Consider the following 27,368-nt stretch of genomic DNA (forward strand, 5'->3'; position numbering starts at 1 on the left):
ACGTAGGATTGGGGCCTGAACGCGAAAAACAAGTCTCAGTTTCGTAAGGTTGTCAATTTTTTTTTGATTCCCCCGAGTTGTCTCACGCACGTAGCGCTTCCTCGAGCCTAGACATAAATTCATGATGCAGGGCACTCATGCGCATGCACGGACCACGTGGACTTCATGCGCAAGTGTGTTTTGGATTCCATACCAATTGCAGGTCCAAATTTTCTGGAGTGCTTCCATCTATGGCTCTGTTAATAGACTTTAACCAGCACACCTGCACAGCTCGTCACCCAAGAAGCTCTTCCACCCTTTTCCCTACGGAGGTGGAAATGTCATTGCCTTTAATTTCAGAAACAGCACTGATGGTTCACGTCGCACCACGTTTTCGTACCCAGTGCGCCAAGCACGATTTTTCTGCTCGCGTGACGAGTCTCATCACAGACCCACAAACATCACTTGCCAATCGCTAACCAGAAACACTCCGAAAAAGCGACCGCAGGTGCTTTTAAGAGCTGTTGACACCTATTCTAGTTGTTATGTTCAAAACTATATTCTCAGTCTCTTGCATTGGTCTTTTAGTCACTTTTTCGCATGTTAAAGTTCTGCAGACAAACTCCAAACCAAAACAGAAGAGACCATTTTACATAGTGACTAACCTCAATCACGTTCTCCTCCCAGGTGCACCAGACAGAGAAATTATGGGGTAAGATGACTTTTCTGTCACGCCCTTTGACTTTTAACATTAAATGGACGACAATACAATATTTTTTTATGAACAGCATACTTGCACCAACTCAGTTTTCACTGTTTTGTTCATAAAAGTCTAAGGCACTAGCAGCATCATGTGGTTGAACTGTCTACAAATCCAGGAATACACTTCGGAAAGCTGCAAATGATTTGCATTCATGCTAAATTACAGGAAGCATTAAATTTTGTGTTTTTAAAGCATTATCGGATTTTATTACAGCAGATGTGGGGTGTCTTCATAATAGCTTATGAACAATTAATGCTTTAAAAGCTGAATTCATGCCGGCAGAAATTCTAACCACAAGCATACTTTGCCTTGTAGAGATTGCTGCTTAACTGGTCAGACCAGAATTACCAATAATACCCATATAAAACCAATAACTCTGCCAGCAGATGAAATGACAAATTATGCATTACAGTTTATATTCACATGTAAAAATAAAATAAAACACTTGAAGCAATTTTGTTTTTTCAGTGCTATTCAAAAAATAATGCAAATATTTTAAATGACGATAATAAGATATTTTGACAGTTATGACCACAGAATGGTGTGACACAGCACGAAAGTGCAGGAAATATCGCATTGCCACAGTTCATGACCACACCACTTCTCCTAGTTAAGGTTTTGCTGGCATCAAGTCCTACACACTCCTTCTCCAGTCAGCTGTGTATCGTGCTTGAGGAGTGAGACCATACCGATCCAAAGAGAGCTATGCTGTGTAAAGCCTCAGGTAGAGAAAACATGGTCTAATAAACCCCCCCCCCCCCCCCAAGAAAGGCACTAAAAAAAACAAGAGTATTATGCCTGGAATAAAGTTACCATAACCTACACCTTGAGCCTGTGAGTGCCTGGGTGCCGAGCCATTCACATAACATAGACTTAAATAGCTATGTTGCCCTGCGGGCTCACTCTGTTGAAAGAGTTTAACCACATTCCAATAAAAATCTTAAATACTACTTGTCACATTTAGCATTATGTGATAAGTGCATTTAAAAAATTGTAATAGATACTTTATCGATTCCCACATGGAGATTCTCTTTACACCTCCCCCAACTTGCTCTCTGTAGGTGAGAGTAAGCTGGCCACGAAGGGCAACCAACCACTGGGGCAACCAAGGAGCTGGGGGCTAAGGGCCTTGCTCAAGGACCCACATGTGTGCTGAGGCTGGTGCTAAAAGGCATAGTCCACTGGGCCACACACTGCATTTATTAGTCCTTCAAGATAGTTCGTAACCTTATAAATACTCCATATTTTTCCCACTAGTTGGTAGCAGTGGTACAGCACTGCCAGGTACAGCAGAGCGGTTGTCATTGCCACTGAAAAAAAGCAATTGTTTCAATTTGCCCTGCCACCTCAGCTGCTGGGGTTTTCCTGGCCCTGGGTTGCCTCCGACGACTGCATCTTGTTCTGGCTGCTGTCAGTCTGGTGACGTTGGATAGACCGGCGGACCAGTGCCACCAGGCCGTGGCGAATCTCCTTTCGGATGTTGTCGCTGGCCAGAACGTAGAGGATGGGGTTCATGGCACTGTTGACAGTAGATAGCCCCAGGGAGATGGTGTAAGGCGTGTAGACCCGTACCTCAAAGTCACAGTCGTACCGTAACTGGGGGATGTGGAAGGTAACGGCGCGCAGCAGAAGGATAAGGTGATAAGGCCCAAAGAAGACCAAGAAGAAGATAATGACCACCATTGTCAAGCACTTGATCTTATACTTCTGCTTGGCGTGGATGGTTTCACTGGCCTGGATGCTGGCGAAGATGCGGCGATTGGTGACCACTAGGATAGCGACTGGGAGGAGGAAGCCGATGACGAAACGTGCGTAGTTGAAGCCAGTCACGGTGAGGCTGGGTTGACTGGGTTCGAAGCAGGACTGTTGCTGGTCTGTTTCGCCCTCCGCCATGGTGAAGACAGGCAAGTGGACAAGTGCCACCAGCAGGCAGATCGACGAGGTGACGGCGCCAGCCAGCTTCTGCTGCCGCAGGCCGCGTGACTCCAGACCATAGGCCACCGTCACGAATCGGTCGACCGACACGCAGCAGAGCAGGAAGATGCTGATGTACATGTTGTTGAAAAAAATGTAGCTGGTTAATTTGCAGGCAAACGAGGTCCAGGGCCATTTGTGTTCCTTGCCCACATACACGGCCCACATGGGCAGGGTGCACAGATACATGAGGTCGCACAGCGACAGGCTCAGAAGATAAATGCCCAGGACGTTCTTGCGTCGGACCTGCAGGAAAGTCATGTATACAGTAGCCACGTTTGCAGGAAGTCCAATGATCAGCACCAAGCTGTACAGCAGAATCAGCGGAATCTTGTCCACCCGGTATGGCAGCGTACAGTTGGGCCACGTCTGATTCGGAGATATCACAGTCATCTCAAGCATGGTGTCTGCAAGACGTTGTCCATGAAAACAGACATGAGAGTGAGGGAAAATCACGCAAAGATGAGTAAGCAAGAGGTCATTAGAAGAAGCAATCTTATTTTAAGGCACTGTGCTTCTGTGGGTCTGTCCCGATACTCCTGCAATTATCTTCTACCCTAACAGTCAGTAGCAACCACAGAGATTTACATCCATGCTACCGTTCCCACATAAAATTCACAAGCCACACACTGGCTGGTGATCTTGTAACCGAGAACCCCATCAAACATTATGATCAGTTTGAGCTATGAGACATGGTGCATCTGATCTTTGGATATAATGTTTCCAAAGTGCTTTTGGTTTGCTAACATTTTTTTCCAGAGACAAAACATTTCGGAAGGCGAGTCACAGTCAGGTGACCCACGCTGCCCAGCCATCACTGTCTGAAAAAATGTTTCTGGAATCAATTTCGCGCAACACAAACAATATTTTGCCGTAAGATTTCTATCTATAGCTTCACTTCAAGCCCAAAGAGAACATATCTGAACCCAGCAGGCTTAGGTTAGCAGAATGACCATCTAATGTCGTTAGGAGGTTCTCATAATGTTTTAAATTGTTCCCTAAATTGTTGTTGGAGGGGTTGAGTCAAACACAGACTGATATCTGTCACCCATGACTAAATACATCCCAGCCCGACTGTCTTCCCTCAGCTATTTAAAGCTCTGCACCATCGATATGTTCTAGATTTTCCTTCTTTCCTGGTCTGTAAACAAAAGACATGGAAATTGTGCTTCTCTCACTAAACCTTTCCTTGCTGACCCAAAACACAAAAAAATCACCAGCATGCAATTTAACGGTCCATGCACACGCAGCCAAACACAACGTTGCAGCCCAACAAATACACTAATGCAAGCGACCTTTCAACAGTAGTTACAGATATTTACTGAAAGCAGAGGTGCACAATGTTGACAGGAAATATCGGGATGCCCACAGACCTCCAATTTGCAACCACATCATATTTTTCACATCCCATCTAAGATGTTGCTATAAATGTGTCGCTATGCAAACGCTACTGACATTTAAAACGTGATGTTTCGTGTTTATCACCCAGATTAAAAATAAGCAAATCCAATTAGATGAAACCACGCCAGGGTGAAGATTCCATAATTTCTGGTAGCAGGGAAGGTATGACAACTGTATGGTAGAATTATCCAATGTGATGTAATCCTGCGTGGAGCAGCAGAGAACACAGAGAAAAATGCAATAAGACAATATCAATTTTAAATCAGTCATTTCTGGAATTTCAGTGAGCTCCCAAATTTGTGAGAAGGCACCGTGGCGAAAAACAAATACGGAAAACTAGACAAAAGCCTTTTGGAAGTAAAAATGCAAATATTTTATTAAATATATGCAACCAAAAAGTATCCAAAATATAATTCGAAGTGGGGAGTAAATATGCATCTGCGCGTCATGGTAAACTGATGGTTAAATTTTGACGACTACTAAGTGCTGGCCCCTGAATCTCCCAGAGTATCTGTGCCCATGCGGTTCCCCAGCCATTAGTTCGCCTAAGTGTAAGTGGCCAATCAGGTAGCGCTCTCTTTAGGTATTTATTGTTTTCTATACGGTTTCACAGAAGCCGAGAACTAGGAAAGTTCAGAGTGAACACGCATCATCATAATTCGATCTTTCTTGTGATCTTGAGATTAACGTTATCTCAAGTTCACAAGAAAACGATCTGATTATCTTACCTCGAGATCACGGCTAATTTTCGCCATGATGTCGTGGCAGGCTTAGCAGCTTAGCTGGCCACGCATCATTGTCGTGGACTGTCACAAGCAGGTGTTACTCATAGGGGACGGGGGACAGGGGGGAAACACGTGGGACACACCCCACCCAATATTTAAAACAGTGGCGTCTGTCCCACCCAATATTTTCCAAGACTTTTGATTTTAGCAAACTTTTAGCAGACGATTTCAGTTGCATACGCATAAACAAATCCATACAGTTAATACTGAAACAGATGGGCGACCTACATATAGGTATACATACGAGGTCATGTCAGAGGATGAATTTGACTCAGTAATTCTGAGTAACTCTGTCCCTGGCCCCCCATACTGAAAAATAAACAGCGATGCCCTTGGAAATTGCAGTAGGCCTATCAGAGCTTGCCAATGATCATGTTCGATCATAGTATTGAGAAAAACTAAACAACTAAAACATGGCACTCAATTAAGATTCCAATAAAAGCGAACATTACAATAAGACAATGAGCTGTTAAACTCACTAACTTTTGAAACGTTATCGGCAGGACATAATTACAGACTACTGGGTAACGATCACTAGTCACTAGATAACTAGTTAAGATATGAGTCGTGATCTCGAGATAACGGGAAGAAACAATAATTGTCCTATCTGGACTTCCGAAGACTGCAGATGCACCGTAATCGAATCGCATTTGGCCCAAACGATTTACGACGATCACTTTTAAGTATATTTAATTCAAAACCACTTCTACCGTTTAGTCAGTAGTTCAATTTCCCCCCAGTTTCTAATATAATGAAAACCCCTCCAGGAACTACTGTGGTCTGAAATGTTACTCAGAGGTTACAGGGAAAGCCCAGTTATTAGTTATGTCATATATGGAGGAGTTAACCCATTTAATAGTGGGCGACATACCTTTAAAATAAAAGGTCTCTCGCTTTTACTTTTGCATACATTGTATCACGATCGCAAGAAATATGTCTAACAGCAGAGAAGAAATATGAACCTGTTCCGTTGATCCAATTTAATTATAAAAAAAAAGCTGGAGGATTGCACGCAAGAGAGACTTTAAAAGTGTCGCTTCCTGCGACAGGCGCGTTCTAACGGAATAGAAAGTATCGTGACCTCTTTGTTTTTTCGACCCACATCATTTCTGCCGTTTTCTCCAGTTTTGCACGCTAGCTGTAACTGTGTGTCCCATCTTCGGTACTAAGCGCAACCACATCTGTCTAGTTCCTCGTTTCGAATGGATCATTTCGACCACGGCACAAATGCATAATAACGTAAAACCCCGTATTTGTTCTTGTCTATTGTTAAGTCTTTCTCCTTACACTCAAGCTAAAACTTTGCAGTGCCTGTAGTTTGATCACAAATAAAATTTGTAAGCATTAAATAATCCAAAATACAATAAGCTGAGACGCGGAATCGAAAACGCGTAGATATAACGGCATCTCAGCAACAAAAATATTTCGATAATGCAAATAGCGAATGTATCCTATAAAACAGGTTTTCTGTTTCTATGTATCTTTGTCGAAGAAGTGATTTTAATTCACGTGTCAGCATGTGTTCGATGAGTTTGTCCATTACGAGAGTGAAGTCCATTACAAAGGGTCTATAATAAAATATTAAATGTAATTTTATGCTCGCATATTAGAATAATTAATAATTAAGCAGCATGTGGATTTCTGCTATCAGCATAAGCGTTAACCGGCTCGGTTTGTCCCTGGGATAACTTCATTACTTACATTATTGTTCTTCTAATAGAGTATTAGAAAAAAGCTTCTTCTATTCGCCTACATAATTCCTGACTTTACACTTCTATTAAAAGAAGGTCTACCTAAAACATCTGCATCCAAACACACTATTACAATAGAATTAGAATTAATAAATATTAACCACATATATTGTTTAAAACTGTTGTCCCTCGCCAACTGGTACCTGGTACGACGCATCTGTGTCGTAAATGCGGCAGCGCATCAAGCGACAAATTGTACAAACAGATCTAAAGTTTAATAACGATCGGTATAATGCTATTTAGACCAAGATAATATTAAGAAAAATAATCCATACCGTAGAAGTACATGCATAGACGTTACTCTCTGGGTTGAGAGGGTGCTGATCATATTTGGCGGGGGGGGGGAGCTCCTTGTCCCCGCACTGGCTGTCAGTCCGCGCTCGCTGCGAAGGGAGGAGCTTCTAACTTTCACCGTGTTATTAAAGTGATTTGATTGACAGTCGCGCTACTGCTCTCTTGTTCAATTACTGTTCTATTTTAAAACCTAGAGTCTTCATGCAGAATGTTTCTGCTGTGTATGTGGAAGGTGCCCTTATACACTGCCTGGCCACGAAAAAAGTCGCACAATTTAATATTTTGCTGGACAGCCTTTAACTTTGATTGTGGTGCACATTCGTTAATGCATTGTTTCCATGTGCTCATGCAGCATCTCGACATTTTTTTCAACCCAGTTCTGCATTAATTTCTCGTCAAGATCTTGCATTGATGATAAGTGAGTTGAATCACCCCGTAATGTCTTTTTCAGCACATCTCAAAGACTTTCAATGAGGCTAAGGTCAAGTCTCTGTGCTGCCCAATTCACGGGAGAAAATGATTCCTTCTTCCCTAAACCACTCTTTGACAGATCGAGCCCTATGAATCTTGGCATTATCATCCCGGAATATGTCTATGCCTTTAGGTAAGAAAACATCCATCGATGGGATAACCTGACCATTCGGTAAATTCAGGTATTCAGCTGACCTCACCTTATTGCTGCATGACGTTGCTAAGCTTTAATAAAGGTGCTATTATTGGCTTTTAAGTTCCCGGTGATTTAAATTCAAGCGGTGACTTTTTCTGGCCAGGCAGTGTACCATATCTATATAACATCCATATCTCATTAAGCATTCCTTCATATTATATAATTTGGATACACAAAAACCATATAGCCAGGGTTAAAAAAAAGTGTGTAGTACATGCCTATTGGTATCTTATATATAAACCGCACACTGACGAATAGTCAGATTCCATTTGAATTTCTGTTGCAGTGTTTTGCGAACTGTGACGCTATTTGCATAATACCTTAACATTAATTCCTGTTTCTTGCCAGAAGGTGTAAACATCCATTATGCATATCTTTCGTTACATAATATTAATGAGGAGCTACCGGTTACCAAACGATTACCTGTGCTGGATTTAAAAAGCGTAGGTTAAGTCTAAATGTTGTTTGCTAGTTTAAATGTCGTTTCCGACGAAGCTAATATGTTCAATCCAGCCTGTAACCATGACAAAATGCACGTGAAGCACGGCCTCAGATTGCACTGGTCCAAGTTGAATTTCATGGGTTTGGTGGAAAAACATGCGATGCTTAGGAAGCCAAGGCCACATCTTAAGTACTGGTCTCAGTAAAGAAGACCTGCTGTTTAAGTGTTAAAGCGAGTAAGTGACACGTTACTGTAACTTTGAGGTCAGGGTTTGCTGTTCACAGGACATGACCTGTCAGCTAAGCTCAGGGACAATAGTGAAGTGAAAAACCAGCTGCCACCTCCTTCCTGTACCACATACAGGAAACCCCCTGGAGCATACCAGAGATCATACCAGAGATTCTCACCAGCTTATGTTTTTGGCGTTTTGCTTTTCCTTTCCCACATGTGCGACCCCCTTTCTATAGCACTGCAGCTCACCCTCTGCTCCTCCACACTTGCCGGGCCTTCACAGATGCCCCGGCAGCCTTCCAGATCTTTGCCTTCACACCATGATGCACGTTCGTGTGTAGAACAGACATTTCTCCCACTCAGGTGTTTGACGGCATGTGGCATCCGCGTCTGATAGCTCTGGTTGAATATTACGGGTGACACACAGTTTAAAATAACCTAAGGGAAACATTCTCCGAGAGGCTCTGCGCTGCGTCTGAATTGCACACAAGCCTAAAGGCTATTTAACCAAGTGAACTTGTCTCATTTTTAAACTATTTTTAAACTAAATCTGGAAAAAAAGCAGTAAATACATCGGGGAAAACCCATTACTTGGAAACTTTAATCTGACTGAACCAAACCATTTTTTTTACATAACCTGCGTTTGGATCCTTGTTTAATCAAGAGAAGAAGCGTTGGTTTGTAGTGGAATGTTCACAGAAATAAAATGTCACAGAAAATGCTCATAACTCTTTAGCACCGGTATCCAGTTTCTCATTCCAATACGTTTTTCTGTCGTTTTCTACAAGGTGCCAGTCTGTAAAAAAAAAAAACTAAGTAAAACAGATCCTCTGTGGAGATTCAATGTACAGAAAAATCACCTGAACGTTCAGGGTAGTTCAGTCCGAGTGACACTCTTTCAGTCTTATTCACACAGTAAGTCCATCTCCAAAATGAACAAAAAAAACTTTGCTGAAAAGAAAGCTTCGGGCGGGGGGGGGGGGGGGGGGGTCGAGCAGCATGCGGCCCTCGGGGAACCATCAGGGCCGTGTTAAGGGCCCCGTCCTGATCGGCACCTTGACTGAGCTGATCAGTTCTTCCACCGAATTTGCTGAAAGACAAATGAAACTACTCAGGAGACTGAGACACATGCGACTCAGACCACAGGTTACACAAATTCTGTCCAATATTGAAGCCAGAAATAAATTCAGTGTCCAGCCATTGATCTGATGGGGCACAGCTGTGGTCTACGCTATAATACACTAGGGCTACACAATATAGGAAAATATTCAAATATCACAATGTGATTTTGTTGTAATAAATACTGGGATATATAGAAAGCAAAAAGGGACTTAAAAATAAATACATTTCTCACAAATTTAAACATAAATGAAAATAATGAATAGCTCAGAAAGTGTAGAGCTGAGAATGGAAAGCAGCGGTGGCAAGCTTTAAACTGATTTTTAAAACATATACTAAACACATACTGAAAAGGAACAATCGTTAAATGACAGTGCTTGCTAAGTTTTGTTTCTTGTAATAATGGAAAAATGTTTTAGTGAAACTTAACCCCCCCACACACACACACACACACACAATAATGTCCAGACAACATGAAGAAAAAGCCTGATCTCAACCCAGCTGACTATCCTGGTCTTTGCGATGTGAGAATCGCATGTGTATAAGCATTCGATGCTGGTATTAATGTCGCCAGCTCCTAATATACTTCCCCCATTTCTCAAAACAGTACAAAATACCGTCCCTGGTGTCATTCAGCGGCAGTACCAGTTTTTACACTAGTGGAAAACCAACACCTTGAAGGACCATACTTTTGGTACTTTTTAAGAATACCTGGTGCAGTGGAAAACTGCCCTAATTTCAGGAGGGTACAAATCTATTATTTTACATGACTATGTGCATGATAACAGGGGGCGGCATGGTGGTGCAGTGGTTAGCACTGTTGCCTCACATGCTCATCAAGCCTCCGCCTGGGTCACATGTGTGCGGAGTTTGCATGTTCTCCCCATGTCATCGTGGGGTTTCCTCCGCGTACTCCGGTTTCCCCCCTCCAGTCCAAAAACATGCTGAGGCTAATTGGAGTTACCAAATTGCCCGTAGGTGTGAATGATGTGTGAGTGTGCGTTACAATGGGCTGGCCCCCCATCCTGGGTTGTTCCCTGCCTCGTGCCCATTGCTTCTGGGATAGGCTCCGGACCCCTCGTGACCCAGTAGGATAAGCTGTTTGGAAAATGGATGGATGGATGGATGGATGTGCATGATAACATCTATCCATCTTCCATAACTGCTGAACCAGAAGGCTGTGCTACAACTTAGCGGCAACCTGGATGGGAAGCCGGTCCATTGCAGGGCACACACTCACAAATGCTATCAGACACCTAACTTGAGGACGAAATGGATCACACAAACACAGTACAGAAAAAATGTTGCATGCAAGTTGCACTACAGCAACTTTCCGTTTCATAACAGGAAGCACACATTTCAATTACAATCTATTTGTTTAACAGGGTAGATTTTTTGGGCTGATTGCAGCAACAATACCTGCAGGGTCTTGGGTCTGCCTCCTCTTCACCTTCGTATGCCACGAACATCTCGTTTAGGTACAGTGCTCATTTAGTCAAACCGATAATTCTGTAACTATACCAGGGTTGCCAAATTTGGTCAGCTGGCTGGAGTGAGATTTTCAATTTGAGACAAGTATGCACACATACGCAAATGCATTTACATGTGGGCGATTCCACGTAATCGGTGCCATTTGCATGTTAGAAATCTTCAAAACTAAATTTCATTTTCATCTTTTTCAGTATTGAATCTAATAACACACATACTTAACTATTCAGAATGTGCACTGTTCAATCTCAGGTAACTACATTTCACTTTTTTATTCTTTTTGTATTCTAAACGATTGGTTACATTTTCAAAAATATATGTTTGTGGTTAAAACAAATCACTATATATGTGTCCAAGATGTACTTTTCTCTTAATGAGTAACAGGACTGAATTTTATCATAAAATTAACAAATTCATGAACCACAGTCAAACTTAATAGTATGATAAAACTGAGCACATTCAACTTACCAAAAATGTAATTAATAAATAGATAAACAGACAAGTAAATGAAATCTAATAATCTGACTGCCTGAGACATACTTACAATATCATCAAAAATACGGGAAAGTGGGAGAACTTGATTTTTCTGTGGTCTTCAGGCAAGCTCCAGCCGAGCATGCCATTTGTGGAATGTGCCAAATTATTTAAGGGCAGAAATGTATGAAGGGTAACAGTACTGAGTGAAAACCTTGGGACACGACTAAAATGTGTATTTTAGCTATTATTCAAATGTATTTGAGAAATAAATGGGAAATACTGTCACAGTAATACAAAATAAGATTTTGAAGGTTTTTAATCATTATATATTATGGTGAGGTGTGGCATTAGTGAACAGGGATATGATTTTTTCAGTGTTATAGGTAGGTTTAGTCAATGTTTTACATTATGTATCTTAAATTTGCAATGAGGACACTTTATTTGATTAAAAAAAATGCATTACAAAGCTACTTTTCATGCATATTTATACATATAATGTCCTGGGGGCAGACATGGCATCGATTCAGTGGAATGACCCACGTATATAACCTTGTAAATAGTCTGTAGGGTTAGCAAACTACCCCAATGCTTTTGATGTAGCTAATTTTAGGTTTATAATGGAATAATACAGACCTACCATTAGATTTTTTTGCGTGAGCGTGACAGTCTGAAGTCGTGAGTGTCACACCAGATGCGTGAGAGTTGGCAACCCTGCTATAAGTGGTAACACTTTAACTGCACCTTCTCAATGCATTCATTAATAACAAACGACAATGCTCTATGAATGCATTATGAAGGGGCACTGAACGTTCTACAAATGCATTATAAAGGCATTATGAATGTCCAGTTTACGTAAAGCATTACTCAGTAATCCAATCAAGCAAACAACAATTTCTGCAAATGCGCCATCTTCAGAAATAGCTTGTATATTTGGCCAAATGCAAAGAAGTTTAACTGTTCTACTTTTGAAGTTCCAGGACTTCCAGATGAAACACCTGCGAAAAACATGGACCCTACGATCCTCAGAGTGGAGGATAGAAACAGCAAACAGGCCAGTCTCAGAAGATCCATATGGATGAGGCGCTGAGCAGGCCAGGCCAGGCCAGGCATCAGAGGAAGCCACTTACGAAATCTCTCAGTCTCTCCCTTACCGTGTTGTTAAGGAGATCCTGAATCTTCCTATCCTCAGGCGAGTTCCTCTCCACCTTTCCCTGGTATATGATCAGCTGCTGGCGGTCCTTCAGGTCTTTGTAGGCCTGAAGTTAGGTGGGAACACCAGGGCACATTGACTAAGAGGTTCCAAGCACCACTCGATACAATGCAACAACTGGCAAATGGGATCACATCTTGTGGTTTATGTAATACAAAGACGTGAGAATGGTTTATTTGATCGAAGGGCAAGCTCACGTCAATGACAATGTCATGACACTTGTATTTCTGAGCCAGGCTGATCTTCTGCTCTGTATCCTCCACCAAGGACACGTACTCCTGCAGCACCTGCAAAAGAGGTTACATGTCCACACAAAAGCCATTGTGAGACGGAAAACTAGATTCAATCAGTCACTGTAAATAATAATAATAATAAAAAAAAAACAAAGTACCACAAACTGCACTGTGATATTGATAGGCTGGTCATAGGAAAAAAAATGTTTGAGCTCCCCCTACTGTTTAACATGAAAAAGGAACAACCCCCATACATTATGGAGACTTTACCTGGACTGGTGCATTGTTCTTCTGCAGAATGTCCACTACTCTGTGGAAGCCAACAGGGGACTTCTTCTTAGTGTAGCCCAACCAATTCTTAGCAGTGAAAAGCCTGTCTACATCAAACCACTCCTTCAGTTTTGCACGTGCACCCAGAACTGTGAGGAAGTATTGCTTTTCTGAAATCTGTAGATGGGGGAGGGGGAGTCATGCAGATGTATAATTAATAATGACTCAGAAGAAAACACCACTGAAAAGTGATTCAGTGACTTTCAAAAAACAGTTACTCATATTGAACCTACAGCTATGAAACTCACCACAAGATAACTGATGCTTGCATGCACACAGACACGCACACGCAGACACGCACACAACAGGCACTCACTTCACAACAGGATGGCATCCAGGGATGGAAAGTTCAGGTCCAGAACAAGATTTTGCTTCACCCAACCAGTTGACTATTAAGAGTCACAGTCACTCCACTGTATTTATACTTTTTGCACCTGAACTTTCCACCTCAGGATCTTACTGCTAATTGACAGTCCTACAGTTTACCTTTATTCTTGTTCAAACGGGATTCTCCCACACTGCACCATCCCCAGGGAAGTCCACAGTCAGCATCCCACCCACAATGGATTCTCTGAGCCAGCGGAGCTCAGCAGAGGTGGAAAATTCAGGTCCAGAAAATATAAATTTTCTTTCAACCAACCAACTGAGTCATTGGGATTCTATATATTTAACTGGTTGGTTGAAACAAAATCTTAGTCTATATTTTTTGGTCTGAACTTTTCTCCTCTGGTGCTCAGTTTCCCACTGAAGCTAAACAGTGACACCTCTCTTCTCTTCGACGTTCACTTTTCAAATACTCACTCTTACCTTAAAAGTTGACCTGATGTTTGTGGGGCTGCTGAACGTGCCCTGTGACAATGCAGGGCAGGTGGGGTGAGTGAGGACCATTCAGAGACTGATATACGATGAAGGAGAGACCCCACATGGCCAAAGCTCCTACCTCTGGCTCCCCGTAGTGGTAAAAGCAGGAGTAGTAGAGTGTGGTGATGATGGGCATGTTCAGGATGGAAGCTTTCCGGGGGTGCTTCTTGAACACCTCCACCTTGTTCTCCGCCTGCTTATCGTTAGCCTTCCCCAAGGACAGAGGAAGAGTATCTCGCACAGTGCCTCCAATAAAACTGCACCCACCACAATTACAGAAATAGAAACCACATCGCAACCACATCGACTTTCCATTTCTTAATCTCCAATAACAGAACGATAAATATGGCAGCCTCACCTCTATGATAATTTGACGCTCAAGTAGCGTGTAGTGATCTTGAACATGGCTGGCATCTTCTGGTGAAAAGGGGAGACTGCAACAGAGTCGACAGCCTTACAGGCATTACACATACATACACACGCGGTTTCCTTAATGGAGAGACGGTAAAAACACATACACAGTCCTTACCCAATGCAGGCCTTCAGGTACTCTTTCTTCCGCACTTCATCTTTGATGTTGAGGTGCTCTTTGTACTGGAGAAGCTGCGCAATAAATAATGAGTGATTCACAGCCAAGGTGAACCTGCGCTGATCCCTGAGGCCCGAATAAGCAGTGCGATTTCAGTGGCTACTTACCGCCATGTCCTCTGTCCGGCCCAACGACCTGGAAACAAGCATGTCGAAAAGAGTGTGGATTATGGGATGCCTTCCATAGCTAACTGAGGAGCCTACAGAGTTATGTTACACACGAAACAGATATACACACCGCTATGGTTAACATGCTCGATGTGTTTCAGATTAATGAGGTGAAATCTATACTCTGCAGCCATATGTTGGTTCGGTTTACAAGGTGAACTTGTATTTGCTCGCTGACTCACTTCAGAAGCTCCACGAGTGACTTCTGCTCTTCCATCTCCTTCAGGTAGTGAATATAGTGCCGGAGGGCTATTTCTCTTGAGGTCAGCTCCCTTGAGAGAATTTCTGTCGAGCCCCACAAACATGGCCATAAAAGCAAAGAACAGGGGGGCAAGGGACCAAAGAAATGTACAGACCCACAGTCAGAAACAAGTTCTGCTCCCTCCTCCGACAGTGAAAAAGAGGCAAGGAGAGGAACTCAAATATTACACCAGGAAAGACCTCATACCTTTGCTTAAGGACTTCTTTAAATAAATGAGAACCTGTGAGAAGAGAGCGTATGGCTTTAGTAAACGTGACAAAGATGCCAGACAGTCTGCATTTCTGAAAGACGCTCCAGTCAGATCGTAACTGGCTGTCTCAACATACCGCGGTGATGACATTTCCGTCGTTCGCCATAACGGCCTCGTCCAAAAGCAGCATCTTGTCCTTCAGGGAGCGGAACGTCTCCAAGGAGTAGGCCTGCATCAGAACGAACCGGTACAGAAGAATGCATGGCGCGAACATGGGACTGAAGGATGAGCAAGTCACATGACCGGCAGTGGGAACATCAGGTACGACCTTGGCAACTGGATAAGGTGGCAGGACTGGAAGCCAAGAGGACGCAGGGGGTGTATGATCATAAAAAGTAATAGCATTTTTAGTATTGAAATATTTGGCTTAAGTGGAAAATTTAACTGAAAAATAGCTGTGAGGAACCCAAGTGCATAATAGAAGGTCGACCAAGTGACTGGTGAAATTTTAAAAGCGAATGTTGAAAATGTTATATGTGCAGAACCATAAGATAACTAAAATGACTGGAACCTCATGGGTTAAAGGCAGGTAGTGCCCAGCGATTTTAAAAAGACTGTATCTACCTTTCCTCGCTGCATCCTCCTGACAGTCTCCTCTGGACTCCAGTCACTGTAGTCCTGTCAGTTACAGTGACAGTATCATGTCACCACATCACATCACATCCCAGCTTCTCTAGGATGACTCTTCATCTACGCCACACGCCAATGCAGCTTGCACAGCATCCTAGTATTGAACCTTTATGTTTACGTCCTTTATGTTAAGGTCATAAGCCAGCTACCTGCTTCAGTTGTGATCACATGACACTGTAGCCTAAATCGTGCCGGAGGTGTTTCCAAGTGACACGTCATGCTACTCCATGCTTGTCATATATTATTTGACTCACTTATATGTCGCTTTGAACAAATGAACATGCTGAATAAATAAATATATTCTGCCCTTGACTAAATCAGAATCAGCTTTATTCGACAAGTCAGCAGGGAAACACAAGGAATTTGCTTCCGGCTGCTTGAGACTCCCTCGTATACAGACAATAAATGACACTATACAAACAATAAATTACACTATGCAAGAAATATTAATTTCAATTCACTAAAAAAATCACTAATAAAGCTGATAAACTAATAAAATTCATTAAAACCACAGGCTTATTTACCTTGTACTCTGCCTTCGGCTTCCGCAGCTCTGGTGCAAAACTTCGTGAGGGAACGTCAGGGAACGCTGCGCCGTTCAATCGATTTTCAAACACATTTTTAACACAGCTGTACTGAAGCTACATCTGTAAGGCACAATCTACTGCATAAACTTGAACGAAACACTTACATTCAGAAAGAGCCTGGATGCTACCACTTTTGGGTCTTCCTGGAAAACAGAAGAACCAACGGTTACTGACCGCTGACTGATCCTTCGGCCATGAGGCCAATTTAAACAACATGTGGTGCCCTATGCTCTTCAGGAGCAACAATGAACCAAGAGGAAATTAGAGGAATGGCTCACAGCTCTGCCAGATTACAGAGGCTATTTGATGCTATTCATAGTTAAGAGCATGCTAAGCGGTCCAACTTGTGATCCAGCCCAAACAATACATACTGAATGGGTAATTATGCCCCGCAGCAAAGAGAAAGTTTTGTACCTTTGAAGAGAGAGCTGAGCGAGTAACCGGAGCCCTGCCTGGGTAACAAGGGTGTGCTGTTGATCTTAGGAAATCCATGGTCCTGCCCAGCCACGTGAACATTGGACGCGGTTTCCTTGATAGACCAGGAGATGCCTACAGCAAGACCACCAGCAAAACAACAAAATATCAAATATGACAGACACATATAAACCCCAGGCTGGGACGGGACTGTCTCGTGTTAAAATAATACCATCCCCTTTTTCCAGAAACCCATCCATACTTCCAACACGCTCGCCGCTCCAACTGACTTTCTCCACATCATCTTCATCGTCGTCGTCATCCACCAAGTGGCGAATGTTGTTCACTGCTCGTTTAGACTCTTTCAACTGAAAGTGCGAGTTGACATTTATTAAGGTTGAATTTTATTCGACGTGAATACATGCAGATAATGCATCAGCTCAACTGGTCACAGAAAAAGACTCTCACAGTGGAAAACTCATCATCGTCGTCATCAAAGGTGAAGGCCCTGTACTTCGAACTATTCCAGTAATCATCTTCATCAGGTTTACTCCTTATCATCTGGGGGAGAAACACACAGATTATTTGTGCTTCTACATTGTACTGCTCACTACAATACAGCTGCAAAGCAGAATATAGGGTAAAGTAAAACCACAGAAAGTAAAATATTTTCGAAAAGATTTCTGTTGACTTTAAACCCATGATGTCAATTTATTTTGTTAAATTATTTCAACACGTAAACTTACCGTACTGCTCTTAAATACGGCATAGGCCGCTAGTATCACCAACATTTTAACAGCAATCCATTATATTTTGATAAATTGTTATAAAATTATTGCTTATAACATAATAAACGCACCTACATACCATGGTCGATAAAGCAAACAATTTTAATGATTGTCAGTTTGTCCTCTCCTGTCTACTAACGACCTATTTAGTAATAATCAAAAGGTTGCAACTGTTTTATTATTATTATTATTATTATTATTATTATTATTATTATTAACAATTATTATTATTATTATTATTGAATGCAGCTTCTTTGATTAAATGAAATATTGAATAATGCATGAAGGTTATGCTTCCGAAACCGTTTTAATAGTGCTGTGGAATCTCCATTTCTTATTACATACATAGTAACAAGCGAACAACCAAATTGCGGAAATGCGTCTTCGTCTCTTTTATACCTTAAATCGGGGTGTGATACTAGAACCCAGAATCACTCAAAGCATTTTATAGGAAGAAACCAAAAAAACTGTTACAGAGCAAATGGGAGACATGTCGATGTTCTGTCAAAATGATTGTTTACAATGGTACGAACGTTTCCACTTTTCTAACAAGCTAGGTAATGCAGTTTTATTACCGCTATGAAAACATCTAAACAAGAGCATTCTACTGAAACTATTTTAACTGTGCATAACCACAATACACACATTTCTGTCGTATATATCTTTATTTAATTGGAAAACGGTTTTTTACCTTGAAACACACCCGTCACTGACAGTCGGCTTAAGCCTACATAACCACTGTGTCTACGTTGGGAGGTGTAGTATTCTTTTATCACCCAATCGTCAAACACAACGGTAGTACACTACAGTCAAACTACATATCCCGAGTACCCCACAATCGCTTCCTTGTTTTCCGTAAACTCGTCGGGCTCTGCGTGATATGTGCGCATAAGGTTATTGGGAGATGTAGTATATATTATATTTAACTACAGTACTTCAATCAATCCATCCATTCAACCACTTTCTAAACGGGCACAAGGCAGTGATACCCTGGGTGAGGTGACAATTTATCCAGACACAGAACTTCCGTGTTAAGATTATAGTAGTAAATAACGGATGTATTTAGTCAATAGTTTATTATAATTTATTTTAATGTACTTTCCATAGATCCACTGGAACGGATGTAGTGATGTCTCGTGCGAACTGACGGGAGGAGATGTCTGAGGGCAACGTTTGGGTGACGTAGTTCCGCTTCCAGTAATTTCTACGGAGAGCTAGAAGCTCTACCAGGAGCATTCTGGAAAACGCCGTTTTCTTGCCGGTTGCTCTACGGACGCTGTGTTGTCACGCAGTGTCTAGCTCCAGAATTTCATTATCCATTACTGCACTGGTTTCAATTGTGGATATTTCTGGAGAGCCGTTTGGCTGCATAGCCGGTCCCGTTAATTTTGCTTCCCTTTTAAAAGACCATGGCCAAATGGGGAGAAGGAGACCCTCGGTGGATCGTAGAGGAGAGAGCCGACGCGACTAACGTCAACAACTGGCACTGGTGAGGGAGCACTGGGTTTGGGCCTGGAGGCAACTGCAGCTGTCGCTGTGTAACGGCGTAGATGTACTCGCTCTGCACCATACACAGTGTCTCGGATGTGTGCAGTAACAGCCACACTTTTGCGATGAAGTCCGTGTTTGACACACGGTGATGATACATTACTGCCAGGATTCGACAGCAAATCGTCCACCATGGAAAAGCTCCCTCATATCTGCTTATCCTTTCTGTTTTAATAAATATTAAATTCTCTTTAAATAATGTATTTTTCTCCTGTTTTCTCTTAATAAATATGTGTGGTTAGGTTGATATGTACTCTGTCAGATGCTTTGTAGAACACCTCTCACGAAACTTTATGGTTATACTATATTATGCAGGAATATTTTGTTACTATGTTATGCAGGAATATTTTGATGTTTACTTATTCCTGGGTTTACGGAGTATTACAGTGAAGTATAACAGCACATTAACTGTAGTATTAGAGTAATATCACTGATGTCTAAGTGCTCATTTTATGTCCATTCTTCTGCATACCTGGTTTACATCATCTCGCGCCTTCGTGTTCTGCCCCTGAAGGACGGAGCGGGATGTGACAAACTGGTCATCGGACAAGCTGAAGGAGCTGCTCTCTGGTGTGCGTGTAGAGAGCGAGGAGGGAAGCTGTGGAGTCACGGAAGTTAGCAAGGTTGAGGGTGAGGCTTCCATCAATAACCGCAAGGGCAAGCTCATCTTCTTTTACGAGTGGGACGTCCAGGCAACCTGGAAAGGTGAGGCAGTGGGCTGGGCAAAAGCTGGCAGAGGATGGATGGATGGATGGATGGATAGATAGATAGATAGATAGAAACTTTATTTATCCCACAGGAAATCTGGCTTGGCATCCAGTTGCTCAAATACAAGCAAATCCTCACAATAATAGAATAACACTAGGGGTTGTGGAGCTAGAGAGCGTGTCTATGGATGCAATACCTTGAAAAGTTGTATAGGTCAAAGTGATTTTCAGTGACTATCGGAACATAGTGTTTTTATAACTGATTTGTAATTTGAAGAAGCAACAATTGTGTCTGGTTGTGTGATTTTTGTGATTTAGAGAGGTTGCATACAATAATTCTGTAAGAATCTTTTATTAGTAAATCTTGCTTTTTATAGGAGTACTCTGGAGTACTCTAAGGCTATAGTCAGTGACAGAGGTCAAAGAAATCATGTTTCTTTATAGTTCTCTGGTCCACTGGATTCCAGGGAGATTATATGAGTCGTAAGTTCTGTGTGACAGTGTCTCCGGATCCAGTGAGGGTGCTGCCAGTGATTGCACACAGATATCACAAGAGTTTTCTTTCTGTCTGCTTTTTGGCAGGAGTTTCTAACACTGGAACCAAATACAAAGGGAGCATAGAGGTTCCAAACCTCTCCGATGAGAATAACATGGAAGACCTGGACGTAGGTTTTAATTCACACGCGTCGTGGATGGAAAATGTTGCATCGTAGGAAATTTATTGATGTTGGAAGCTATCCTGGAAGTGGAGGTATTGGTGTGAGGTGGCACTATATGGAATTAAAGGAAACCTCACAAATGTAATTCTTGTTTTTCTGACAGATAATCGTCACTGTGACTAAAGGTGACCCAGAGGCACCTCTCCCAGTCCTCATGAAAACGGAAGGAGCTGCTAAAATCCGGGCTGCGCTCGGGAGCTACGTGGATTACTTGAAGACAGGTGACCCCATGCATGCTGTCAGACTCGGTCAGACTTTGTTTCCAGGGCTGAGTAGGTTTTTTGTGTTAAATACTAATATTAATCTGATAGCTTTGTGTCGTTTCAGAGTTCACTCAAGGCATGATCTTACCTACAGCTAACGGTGTGAGCAAACAGGCACAGTCACAGGCTCAAGTTAAAGTGGACAAGACCCAGGTGGGTCAGGTTACCAGTGACAATGAAGTCTAGAGCCGGGATGAACAAATGGCACCTCCGAATTCACTCTAGGACCTTAGCAGAAGTGTGCATAAGACCCAGACCAGTTAGGTTTGACCTTTATCTGATAGTACTTTAGTTCAGGTATTATGCTAAGAACATCCTGCAAATTACCAAATAACAGTCTGAAACTGAGATGTCAACACCTGCTCAAGAATTGGCTGCAAGTTTTTTTTGTCTGTCAGTTTGTGCTGCGTTTCCATGGTAACAAAACTGTGCATTCAGATTGGAGGTAGACCCTCACACTTATTTTCCATAAATGTCTGTCCATATTCACAGAAGCTGTTTCCGTAAGAATAGACGAAGGCCTGCTTCATTGCGTCATAGCAAATACAGTGATGCATTTGCTATGATAAATACACTGGCTTACTCTGAGAAATTTCACTAGATTGTATTCCCATATGTACTTCAGCTTGGATGGACTTTGTATCACACTCTGTTTCGCAAAATATCACTAGTAGCAGGTTTTACAATTGTTTCCCAAATCTTAAAATCCTTGTCACAGATAGGATTTGTGAGTTCAGCTGCTGCATCCAGTGCTGGAGTGAAGATCCCTACCTGCAAGGTCAGTCTGAAGGACACCTTCCTTACCTCGGCGGAGGAGCTCTATAGAGTCTTCATCAACCAGGAGGTAAGGGCCATTGCCAGGATAGTGCTGCAAAGTGCTCTTCCCGTTACTGTAAATGTTTTGGGGATTTAATGACCTATATGGTATTTTTTTTAAAAGATGCTTTAAGACATACTCAGTAGCAGGTAGGAGCATAATATGAATGAATGGATCTAGTTTTTTTTGTTCTTTTCTTTATTTCATTTATTCAGAAGACTGGAGTCCAATCCTTCAGGCAAATCGTGCAGAACAAGCTGGAAGTGTAAAGGCAGTCCAGTGGAAAAAGGCTTAGGGTTGCATTTTATTCTCTGTGCAGGAACAGTGGAAGTTCTATGGCCTACTTCATATTTCACACTATTCTGTTCATTTAATACTGGGACGCTGTCTTGTGTTTTAAATCCTGGTGTGAAGTTGTACCTTTTAACAAACAAAGCTTGTTATTCAGTTGGTGCAGGCCTTCACGCATGCGGCGGCGGTGGTGGATGGCGAGAAGGGGGGCAAATTCCGCTTGCTGGACGGCAACATCCTGGGGGAGTTCCAGGAGTTGGTGAGCGTGCCGCGTCGGATGTACACTCTTTCGCACTCATTCCTCATTCATGGTGAAAGAACTTCAACTTTTAAATAAAATTGCTTTCTTTTTCCCCGTTTTTCTCAGGTTCCGGAACAAAAAATAGTCATGAAATGGCGATACAACACTTGGCCCTGTGGTAGGTCAAGGGTTAATTTTGCTGTTATCTTGAGATCCCGTTACTGTCCAGGAAGCATCTCTGCAGTTATTACTGATTACTGTTGCCTTAATTAACGGTGATTTAAAACAGCCGGATGCTTAGGCACATGCAGCGTGAGGCTCAGTGGGCTAAGCCTGTGTGCCTGTAATCGGAAGTTTGTCGGTTCAAACCCAGCCTCAGCACGTCTGTGGGTCCTTGAGCAAGGCCCTTAACCCCCAGCTCCCTGGGCGCCGCTACGGGTGGCTGCCATTCATGGACGGCTTACTCTACAAAGAGCAAGTTGAGGGAGGCGTAAAGATGATTTCCCTACGGAGATTAATTAAGTGATGATTATTATTATTGTTATTATACCTGGCTTGGCAGTACAGTAGAAGTGCCTCACCTGGGACACATTTCTTGTATGTATCCTTAAATGCCTTGCCATTTACTGTAATGAGTAATGCACTTTATTGATGACTTGCATGAGTTAAATGCTCATTAAGCCGCCCTCCTCTGCTTAACCCTAGAACATTACGCAACAGTAACCATGAACCTGTTGGACCGCGGCAACGACACAGAGCTGGCAGTGGAGTTACGAGGGGTCCCTGTCAACGAGGAGGAGAGGACGAGGCACGGGTGGCAGCAGTACTATTTTGAGGGCATCAAACAGACTTTTGGTTACGGATCACGGCTCTACTGAAGACGCACTGTATCATGTCATTTCCTCCTCATGTGACCTTTGAACTTGGGGGGAAAAAAATCAGGAGGAGTGTTTTTTTTTTTTCCCTGTAACGTGTGTGTGCATAAATGCTTTCGTTTTTAGCACAGTTTTTTTTCCTGTTAGAACTGCTGCAAACCCAGCGTGGACTGTGCCCTGGCGGACTGAAGATTGAATCGTCAAATGCATACAGAGGCTCAGACAGTTTTGCGTTTTGGTGATGAAATGGAATATGAAACCGTGAACCACTAGACGGGATTGTATCGTTCTCTTCATTAGAGTAGTGTTTTGAAAGTGTTAAAGAATAGACTTGCATCCTCTCTGTTTACTTGTACCTGTTAAGACGTTACTTTACTGAACTGTTTTCACGCACATGTTCCTTTAAGTACTTTCAACTATCAACTTGATTACTGAAACAATCCTAACTGGGCATTCCGTCTTTCTGTGGACGCACATATTCTTTGGTACTGTATTCTGTTTAGTTTTAATAATGCAGATCGGATTTGTATCGGTAACTGTAAAACAGGACTTTAAATCAGTATGTCTAGCGATGGAAATGGTCTGTAAAGAACTGAAATACATTATACCCAGTTGCAGCTCAAATCTGACTGATCTGTCATGGGTGCAGGGAACTTGAGTAAAGGAACCATAGTGCATCGGGCTCTGCTTTATTTAGGAGCCGCTACCGGAGCATCAGTCCGTATGGCAACAGCACAGCCTGCAGTTTCATTCCGTACTTTACTTTCTGTTTGTCACATTGTGCAATGAGATGATTTCCTTCGGTGGCCAAACAATAAACGTTGTCATCTCCCTGTTTTTTTTCCTTTCGCATTTATTGTAATGGATTTCATGATTCTAAAAGGAATCCATTTTCTGTAACGTCTTGTTTGTATGATGATTCAAAGAACCATCTATTTACAATTAACATTCTGCTGGGATACAGTGTACATGGAAGGAGTAGACCTAAAATATTGCACAGGGGAAAAGACTAAAGTATGACTAATGTACACTGAACCGACACCTATAAAACACCTGCTGTATTTGAGCCGACGTTTATACCAAATGGTTAAATTACCCAAACACATGAAACACTGCTCTAAATTTAAAATGTACATCAGTAAAAATATACATCACAACATCAAAGGGAATTATATATCTCTATCATATATATATAGTGAAAAGACAAATGTCCCTTTGTTATGTTTTTCCAGAATCCATAAAAAAGGAACAGCTACTACAACAAGAATCCCGCAACATTCAGCAAATCTCAGAGTATACAAAGAATGTTTCTGTGTTTACAGCACAGGGCGAAGCAGCTGATACTGGATGGGATGATTGAATTACCACTGATGCACCATTGAAGACCACGCATAGAGAGCTTATTTGATAATTAATTAGCAGTTTTTTTTCCCCAGAAGAGGTGTACGTCGAACCCTCAACCACAATACTAAATACATACACAAAAACAGAAAGTTAACATCCCCTCTAGAATGAACTCAAAAATATATATATATATCCAAAAGTAATGTCTGAGCCAATATTTCCATTTCTTAATGGAAAAATACAAAATAAATTATCTTGGGGGATCTATACAAATGATTATTCTCTGACAGTTTTATATATAGAGAAAACAAAATACATGTAACTTCATGAATAATTATACCATGTCACACTGACACCAATAAAAAGTCGAATATTTAAAATTCGAGGTGAACCAAATGGTACAACGCATTCATATTAAATAACAGAAAGGTGCTTAATACATTCCCACGACCACCTTGCTCTGACAGAGTTCATAGGTGCGACGCATGACATCCACAGCAACAGAAGACGACACCTGTACATCATGCCAGATGAATCCTCTTAAAAACAAAAAAAAAAACACACACACACACACACACACACACGCCAACACAATACACACTACTGCTCAGTCAGATTCAGGGTTAAAAAGGTGCCATTTAGTTGACTACTCTCACCTTATGGGATTAACACACCTCATTTTTGTCAATCTAGCCAAGAAAAGTCTGCTTGCCTTACCTTCTACGTCCCCAAATAAGGGGTGCAGCTCTGGGCGAGTCATCAAATAATGAAAACGATGTGGCAAGATGAACTGCCAAATAATATTCCTTAACCACATTTAAGTCAAGTCAGAAAACCTCTATCCATTTATGCGATACAACAATCATCCACAAGTTTTCCATGTTCTGCGTATCATTGTACATGCTTGTGCAACTTTGCTTTGATTGGGATGTCCTTCCATTTCTTCCTAGAAGAGACACGATGAAACAACTCAGTTTTTATTACAGACCCACAAGTTAGCAGATTGTTTGACTGCTGAAGTTCCAGTGGGAGCCAACCACAGAGCAACTTTCCTCTGCCTCCCCTTGCCTCCTGCAATGGACGGATTGGAGGCTCTCCACTTTTGGGCTGGCCACTTCCCCTTGGCTCGACCGTCCCTCTGCGAAGGCGGCACTGTGAACTCTTCAGCCAGGTCCTTCAGGAAGTCAAAGAGCTTCTCTGTGTCAATACACTGCTTCCTATGAATGACATCAACCCCACCACCCACAGAAATGAGAAATCTGCTTTATAACAAAATATAGTAAATTATTTCTGATTTAAGGACACTTTTAGAATTCTGTTTTACAAGGAAGAAACATAAGTACATACATACAGGACGATTATAGTATCCATTATAAATACTAAGAGAGAGAATAGGTATTTCGTCCATGGAAACTTACATATGGGCTATAGTCATGATCCTGCTGTGTTTCGACTGGGTGATCTGATTAGTCTTGTTCAAGAGAGACTTTAAGAACATCTCTAGGGCTCTGGCTGATTGCAAAAGCTAAGGCAAAAACAATACCCAGGAACAGTCATTTCATATTACATGCGGTTCCATTCATCTGAGGAAATTGAGGAAAGCGCGCGTCAAGTCACATCGTAAAGGATACAAATAATAACTGGAACAGCCATTGCAATCCTTCCCACTTCCGTGTCCTTCTGCATGATCTTCTTGATACGACCCTGTCCAAGAAGCGAGGAAGGCGTGAGGTTTTTGAGCAAAGGGATGCGGATGTCGGGAAAAATCAGGTGTTAGAGGTTCCGAAGACACGCCATGTCATGAACCCACGCTGTGGGGAAAAGTCTTAATCAGACATCCACCTTAAGAGATACATACAGATTAACTTACGGGTGGGAAGCGAACATTGTATTTTCTTTTCTGTCCAGGCATCTTGAATTGGAAATCCCGGTGTGTAGTTACATTTCTGAGGATTTTGACGGGTCCGTGTGTTCAGCTCCATTTGTTTATCTTTCACAGGAAGTACCACGGACTGGTAAGTAAATGCACCGCCGGACGATTTCATTGATTTCCTCAAAATTATCATCGAAATACCTCGAAAACTTTTTCGAAAAGTCATATCATATAGGTTCCGGGATAGTTCAATGAATAAATTAAATGTCTCAGCAGTCAATTAATAACAATCGACAAAAATATCGCTATAAACATAAAATGCCTTTCAAAATGGGTTTTTGTGGATGTCGATTTATGAACGTTTGTTGTACCAAAGATGCTCAAGGACGTTTCATTGGACATTTATGAAAACATGATGCAAATATTGCGCACATGGGCGTCGTTAGGTCCGATAACACGGGGCTATAGCCTTGTGTATTATAAGCCTAGTCCCGAGTATTTTAGCCCCAATGCCAATCTTCCTTCAAAAAATAAATAAGTGAAGCCCCAGGCAAACTTGATTTAGCCCCGGATCTTCTCAATTGCTAGAAACTCCCCTGCATATATACTAAATAACATTACACAGCTTTTTCATGAAGAACATTATAGTTACACCTTCGTGAATAGAAAAGGTAAATGCGTTACCTTAATTTACATTGGTTTGTGGACCTCAAACTATCGTAAAAGAGCCATTTAACTTAATTAAGATAAATCAGGGATTCCGTTATTTAATTATTCAAGGACACTGAACTATCAGGTAATCATGATCATATTTAATTATCATAATTTGCGTTCCGTGTGTGTTAAGATCCGAAGTAACGCTTTAATGTTTTATGAGCATCTCAGAAAAAAAAAATCCGGACAAATGATGGTCAGAAATTATTCAACAGCATTCAAGCACTGAGTAAATCCCGAATTTAGGAACTACTGACAGGACATAAAAATATGTGAAATTAAGT

The 27,368-nt window shown here is 41.9% G+C and overlaps 4 protein-coding genes across 5 annotated transcripts; 1 reads left to right on the plus strand and 3 right to left on the minus strand.

The window, feature by feature from the left end:
* Positions 1-918: 918 nt before the first annotated feature.
* Positions 919-7,026, minus strand: LOC125708050 (probable G-protein coupled receptor 132). Its single transcript, XM_048975544.1, has 2 exons — positions 6,929-7,026; positions 919-3,123 (listed from the first exon to the last, which is right to left on the minus strand). The coding sequence occupies exons 1-2, from the start codon at positions 6,939-6,941 to the stop codon at positions 2,090-2,092; spliced, it is 1,047 nt and encodes a 348-aa protein (XP_048831501.1). The 5' UTR covers positions 6,942-7,026; the 3' UTR covers positions 919-2,089.
* Positions 7,027-8,874: 1,848 nt separating this feature from the next.
* On the minus strand, positions 8,875-18,507 carry vipas39 (VPS33B interacting protein, apical-basolateral polarity regulator, spe-39 homolog). The gene is made up of 19 exons (XM_048975144.1): positions 18,384-18,507; positions 17,373-17,465; positions 17,167-17,272; positions 16,905-17,039; positions 16,595-16,633; positions 16,428-16,492; positions 15,838-15,891; positions 15,350-15,442; positions 15,210-15,243; positions 14,944-15,046; positions 14,702-14,729; positions 14,535-14,608; positions 14,364-14,439; positions 14,085-14,213; positions 13,952-13,993; positions 13,085-13,261; positions 12,779-12,868; positions 12,523-12,627; positions 8,875-9,377 (listed from the first exon to the last, which is right to left on the minus strand). The coding sequence occupies exons 2-19, from the start codon at positions 17,463-17,465 to the stop codon at positions 9,357-9,359; spliced, it is 1,464 nt and encodes a 487-aa protein (XP_048831101.1). The 5' UTR covers positions 18,384-18,507; the 3' UTR covers positions 8,875-9,356.
* A 361-nt stretch (positions 18,508-18,868) lies between these two features.
* On the plus strand, positions 18,869-23,988 carry ahsa1a (AHA1, activator of heat shock protein ATPase homolog 1a). The gene is made up of 9 exons (XM_048974773.1): positions 18,869-19,181; positions 19,755-19,945; positions 20,530-20,612; positions 20,770-20,887; positions 20,994-21,082; positions 21,648-21,773; positions 22,195-22,296; positions 22,405-22,456; positions 22,984-23,988. The coding sequence occupies exons 1-9, from the start codon at positions 19,102-19,104 to the stop codon at positions 23,154-23,156; spliced, it is 1,014 nt and encodes a 337-aa protein (XP_048830730.1). The 5' UTR covers positions 18,869-19,101; the 3' UTR covers positions 23,157-23,988.
* On the minus strand, positions 23,918-27,109 carry LOC125707544 (dr1-associated corepressor). 2 transcript variants are annotated; one of them, XM_048974775.1, is made up of 5 exons: positions 27,055-27,109; positions 26,368-26,487; positions 26,129-26,201; positions 25,916-26,009; positions 23,918-25,714 (listed from the first exon to the last, which is right to left on the minus strand). In XM_048974775.1, the coding sequence occupies exons 2-5, from the start codon at positions 26,407-26,409 to the stop codon at positions 25,468-25,470; spliced, it is 456 nt and encodes a 151-aa protein (XP_048830732.1). In that variant the 5' UTR covers positions 26,410-26,487; positions 27,055-27,109; the 3' UTR covers positions 23,918-25,467. The 2 variants fall into 2 exon arrangements, with proteins under 2 accessions (XP_048830732.1, XP_048830731.1); XM_048974774.1 differs by having other exon boundaries at positions 26,368-26,509; positions 27,055-27,069.
* Between the last annotated feature and the right edge of the window lie 259 nt (positions 27,110-27,368).

The sequence above is a fragment of the Brienomyrus brachyistius genome, chromosome 14 (assembly GCF_023856365.1).
Source record: "Brienomyrus brachyistius isolate T26 chromosome 14, BBRACH_0.4, whole genome shotgun sequence".
NCBI lineage: Eukaryota > Metazoa > Chordata > Actinopteri > Osteoglossiformes > Mormyridae > Brienomyrus > Brienomyrus brachyistius.